At 28.6% G+C, this 5,966-nt stretch overlaps 1 protein-coding gene across 1 annotated transcript; it reads right to left on the bottom strand.

The window, feature by feature from the left end:
* Nucleotides 1-4,729: 4,729 nt before the first annotated feature.
* On the bottom strand, nucleotides 4,730-5,966 carry LOC129233918 (queuine tRNA-ribosyltransferase accessory subunit 2-like). Its single transcript, XM_054867842.1, has one exon. It carries the CDS (start codon nucleotides 5,963-5,965, stop codon nucleotides 4,808-4,810), a length of 1,158 nt encoding a protein of 385 aa, XP_054723817.1. The 5' UTR covers nucleotide 5,966; the 3' UTR covers nucleotides 4,730-4,807.

Below are 5,966 nucleotides of genomic sequence, written 5' to 3'. Positions count from 1 at the left end.
GTATTACCGGTCAGCTCATTAAAAAAAAAAATTTAAAGGCTGTAGGGGGATTTTTTTCCCCTTGTAAATGTAACCACATTACATAATAATGTAGTGAAATATAAAAAAAAAAAACCTTATGTTTTTGTCTTTAATACATGCATTGTAAAATAATTCTGCTTTACTACTAAACTCACCCAAAACTTGTAATGAATTCCAAGATGGTCTCATCTCGGAAAACTTTTAACAATTGTTTTTTCCCTGAAATTTCTATTCTTTGTTATACTGCAGTTTTTGATAACATTTAAAAAAAGTAAAGATTTTCATAGGCTCCCATATGAGGAAAAGGGGAAAGTGGGGGCTTAAGCCCCCCCCCCCCCACACACAGAAATTAGAACTTCCTTGCTTTTAGTACTTTTTTCTTTGCAAAATGTAAAAACATTTCTTCTCCAGCAATTAATGAATAAGTTATTAAAAATGTCAAATTTTAATAACTTGAATCTGTACTGAAATCGGTTTCCATGTGGAAAATCTTGCATAACCATGGTGAAAATATTTGAACCCCCCCCCCCCTAAAATTTTGCATATGGCCATGTGATTTCTTCAAATTGTACAACAGAAAACCAGTTTTTTGTTTCTACTGCAAAATTTCAATTTTCTAAAATTAAATCCTTTTGAAATTTGCAATTAAACTTCTTTGCAAAAAAAAAGGAAAAAGTCGAAGAAGAGTAACAATTGTTTAGAAAAAAATAAAAGAGATCTTTAACTGAAAGAGCGACAGCTTTCTATGCTGAATTAGTCTTCAAGCTGGTATTTTACAGAACGGAACTGTGGTAAATGCTTCAAATTTGTTGATTGAAGAGAAATTTCTTTCTTTCGAAATGATATTATATGACAAAAGGTAATGTCTGACAGGAGAAAAACAGAGAGAAACATATTGTGATTTTTTACAATAAAAGTAAGTAATATTCATACCATTTCAGGGTGGGGACAGGAACTATGAAAAAAAAATTTCCCAACTTTTCCCTAATTAACGTTACAAATAATAATGGTTTTCTATCTTTGCCCTACTTGAAAGCCATTGCATATTAAATAAAATGCTGTGTTTAAAGCATTTTAAGCTGTTGATTAAAAATATATTTTGAAAAGATGCTCTTTTTTTGGGTGTGAAAATAGTATATTAAATTATCTACAGGAATATATATTATAGGAAGTCTAAAACAAATACCTTACTTCCAGTAACTAATTAGCATAAGAATTCTAAGAAATTATTAAAACCATCTTAAAGACATGTCTAATCATAATAAAACTAAAAAATTATATGGAAATAATTTTGAACTAAATTTTCAAGCAGTATAATTATTGTTGCAAGAATAACAAGTGATAGTAAAAGAAAAGAAGTAATGTAGTTTTATTTACGTAAATAACAGACATATATTTATGTAAAACAAATTAAAATCTTCTAACAACCAGTCATATTGAACTATTCTCTGGTTTTAAGGAATGAATGCAGCATTTTAACTGTTGAAAAGTAATAAAAATATTTTCTTATGTACACAAGGTAACTCAATTTCAAATAATTTCATTATTTGTCAAAAATAAATAAATGAATAAATAAAAATAAATTGTAACACCATTAAAATGAAAAAAAAAACTAATTTCAAAATATATATTCGTATAAGTTTTTTTTTTTTTTTTTTTTTTTGAGTCTTAAAAAAACCCTTCATGTAATGTGAGGCGACGGCGAATAAGACGATGGCAAAAAACAAAGTTGATTTTGATTTTCATTCAATTCTAGGAATTAAATTAAAAACATGAAGAAATAACTTTCAAGCTTTTATCAGCGTTAATTTAAAAAACAAATATTTCTTCTTGAAATCATGATTGCAGTACGCTAATTATTTCAAGACAGCGAGTAAAGGCAAGTGAGCTAAGACATTAATGACAGCTTCTTCCTTTCATGTAGGGTTGTTTATTTTACAAAATGAAAGTCAAATTCAAGCTACATAAAAAAGCCACTTTTTATGGTTCATTTATTTATTTTATTTTCCAATTTAGAAATCAAAACTAGAAATTATAAAAAAAGAAGTGTCAAGACTTTTAGATCATAATTATTTGTATTACTTTGTATTTCTGTTTACGAAACATTATTTAGCACAAGCAATAACTTTTAGTTCATGTAATCATTGTATAGATATGAATAAATCAATTGTTTAACTAAAACAAGCCATACTTGCTTAATGAAATTATTGCCAAGTGTTTGTGACACCTCAAAATACTTTGGGATAAATAATGTAAGTCTAATTCATATCTAATTTTTTCTTTAGGGTTTTCACATAACTCATCAAAATCTTAAGAAAAACGTGAGTTGAGCTGTTAAATTTGCATTAATTACCACGCATACTATGCTCTAAAAACCAGCCTTAGCAAAGGTCGAAACATCAAAAGATCAAAACTGCAACTAGGTATTTGGTATTCATGAAGACACTAATGTGTTTGAAGAGGAGATTTTAAATGATCTCGGGGGAAAAGAAATGAATAAAAGATTTAAGTAAACTTTGATAAATATACTCTGCTTTTCCTCACTTAATTAGTTTTTAAAGTCATAGTGATATCCATGCGAATTTTTAATTTTAAATCGAGTGTTATAAATGAATATTTATTAATCTATAAAAAGTCTTTGATAAAATACATTGAATATTTTTACACTATTGATGAATGCAAACAAAAGTAACAATTTTTGATTTTGAAAACCCCTCCCAGAATTTTTTTCTGCCTGCCCCACTGCTTTTATTACCTACATATACTCGTATGTTTTATTTGTTCTTTTATGAATGAAGTATACTTTTTTTGTTTTTAAGATGCTTTAATTTTGTTTTAAGTAAACAAACGATATTAATTATGCACCTTTTAGTAGATTTTTTAGTTTTATACAGAAAAATCCAAAATTTTGATTTACAGTCATTACATATCTTCAGTTTAAATAGAGGGAGAGGTATATATAGAATAGGACCCCAATTTCAGAATGCTGAAGATTTGAAACTTTTTCCTAAAGTTTAATAAAAATTGCAAAAAAAAAAAAAAAAAAATATTTTTTTAAAAAGAAAGTTTTAAATTAGTTAATATTGTGCTATTGATTGTTGAAAACACAGTAATTGTAGCTTATTTTTATGCTTCTTTAATGCTATGTGTAATTACACAAAATATTTTAGCATCCTCCTTCGGTTTATGACTTTATTTTCTCATCAGTATAAAATACAAAGAATAATTATTAAAAATACAAAGTCAGTTCTTAGCAGGGTTGGCCGGATTGGACCCAATTGGGTTGGACCCAATGGGTTTTTTTGAAAAAACCCATTTAAAAAAACCCATTATTTAGCCCACTTTTGGGTTTTTTTAAATTTTCTGAAAAGTTTTTAAAAAAAATAATTAATTTAAATACTTTTACAATTTAAACTCCTTTTTTTTTCTTCTTCACCATAGACAATGAATATAAAAAATGAATTTTGAACTTTAATAGTATTTCTTAACTCTTAAGGGCATTAAAAAATACTTCAAAGATTTTAAATAAATATATTTAACTTTTTTCCTTCAACTGGTCAAAAATGAACTCTAATTATCTTGATTAAGTCCTGTCACGTCAGATTTTCTCAATATTTGCAGATTGTACAAAGGATACTACTTTAGCTAAAAGGCTCTCATGTGAATTATTTTCTGCAAACCGACACGTCACAAAACTCGAATAAACAAGGTATATTTTTTAGAAATTAAGGTTTTACAAATGGTTGGACAGAAAACAGAATAGGATGTACAGTATTTTCATTATCTTACGAACAAGTTTAATATTTCTTACTCTGTACACAGAAATAGAAAAACAGGTAACATAAAATTCAAAGAAATGTCTTGATTAAGCTGGAATTCAGTAAAAAGGGATTTAAACTACTTGTGGTTCTACAGTAGTTTTGCATAACAAAATGAAATGCAATAAAGTAAAATACAAAAAAAAAAAAAAAATGTAGAAATTAAAAACGAACAAATAAACAATAGATTTTATCACTCAAGAAGTAACTTTGCCTTAACTGTTGGTAATCATGGAAACTAAAAAAATCTGAAACTTCACCATTCTTGAATTTTGTCGTCTTTTATACTTTTCTTCAGAAAACACCGAATTTTCCAGCTTTTTTTATCAAGACAATTTTTGTGCTTTGTCCATATACTTATGCTACAATATACTACGAGTACCCCACCTTTCCCCTAAAAAAAGACAAAAAAACCCACATTTCTTTTTAAAAAACCCAGCTTTAGTTGGGTTTTTTTGGGTTTTATTTAAAAAAACCCTGGTTTTTGCCAACCCTGGTTCTTAGTATAAATATGATCTATTTATTGTATCGGAAAACATGCCAAATATTACAAGGATTGATTATCTTTGCTATTTTTTGAGTCGTACTCTAAAATCTGGAAAGGTTGCAGTAACTATACAATATGTTGCAGTCCCAAGCATTCTGTATTTGGGGTCTCATACTGTATTTAGTTTTAAATGAAAACTGATGCAGCTCCCTAATCTTTTGATTGGTAAATATGCCCGAGAATGAGTCATGTTACAGTAATTTAAGCTTTAAATGTATATTACCTCTAAGGATTCACTTACCCTACGTCATCTGGTTTTTATTTTTCACATTGTTAACATTCAGTAGGCTGCTTAATACAATGTTTAAAAATAATGATCCAAAACAGAAACAATAACTAAAGATAATAAAATAAAACTTTAATTCACATTCTTAATATTTCTTTTTATTCTAAGTTGTTCGTGGAATTAATTTCATAAATATTATTCAGCCTTTTGCATCGCAATTCTGATTGCATTGAAAAATTCCAACAAATGATGAAGATTGTGAATCATCAACAATATATATGCCAGTAATTCAGAGGTAGTTAATAAATGGTGAATATAAGCACGAGTATAATGTTTACATGTGTAACACTCGCAGGTGCTTAAAATAGATGACAAGTCCATCTTGAATGCTTCGTCAAGCAAACATAATTTAGATATTTTTCGTGATTTTTTTATATTGTCAGAACAAGATTTAAAATGGTTATTTAATGATTCTAGTGGATAAATTAATGCTTCTCCAGCTTCAGTCAATTGAAATGCATATGATGAATCAAATATATCAATGCCACATTTAATAGCTTCTATCATAAATTCTGGTCTAAGTGGACCATATAATATCCTTGGCTTGTCTGCTGGAAGTAAATTTATTGTGTCTAATAAAATTGGTTTGATTTCTTCAAACTCTAAATTTTCTGCTTGGGGACCATTCATATGAAAACCATCAATTACAAATCCATCAACAGGTCTTAGAGCAGTTTCTTGAGCAGATTTTTTTCTTAAAAATAAATCATAACCACCTTGAATAGTACCAAAAATTGAAGTATTTTCCAGTTCGCTGCATTTTTTATGCTCCTCTAAACATTCATCTAAAAATCTTAAAGAATGGTCGACTGCCTTATTTAAACGCTTTTTAGATGAATCTCTTGGTGTATCACTATCACATAGAGCCTGGTACCAAATGGGTTTCATTGCTTTAACTGCACTCATGAACTGGTCAGTGTTAAGTAATTTCTTGCCTCCATGCGTCCAAACGGACACTCCTTTCTTCACATTATAGCCCGATGGAGTCAAAGTAGCTGGATCTTGTATTGATAAATTAAATGCGAATTCAGGAAGACCTACAAATGCTCCCAACCCCTTTCCTTGAGTTTCGACTGCTTCTTTGAACTCTACAACTGTTGGTAATGTATTTAATAACAGCATTTTATGATTTTTCAGTCTCTGCAAGGAATTAAAAGTTAAATGTGGCACTGTACCTCCTTTAGCATAAGTTAAAACCATGGGAGTCTGAAATATCTCAGAGTTCCAAGGTTTTGGAAGATCAGTTATAATTGCTGTGCGCCCAATATTTGAAAAACTTTCAATAAATTTCATC

Source organism: Uloborus diversus, unplaced genomic scaffold (assembly GCF_026930045.1).
Source record: "Uloborus diversus isolate 005 unplaced genomic scaffold, Udiv.v.3.1 scaffold_805, whole genome shotgun sequence".
Classification (NCBI taxonomy): domain Eukaryota; kingdom Metazoa; phylum Arthropoda; class Arachnida; order Araneae; family Uloboridae; genus Uloborus; species Uloborus diversus.
Note: the sequence above shows the minus strand (reverse complement) of the source record. Positions and strands in the feature narration are given on the sequence as shown.

Coding starts and splice junctions, on each gene's coding strand:
- LOC129233918 (XM_054867842.1), bottom strand. CDS start 5,965: ATGAAATTTATTGAAAGTTTTTCAAATATTGGGCGCACAGCAATTATA.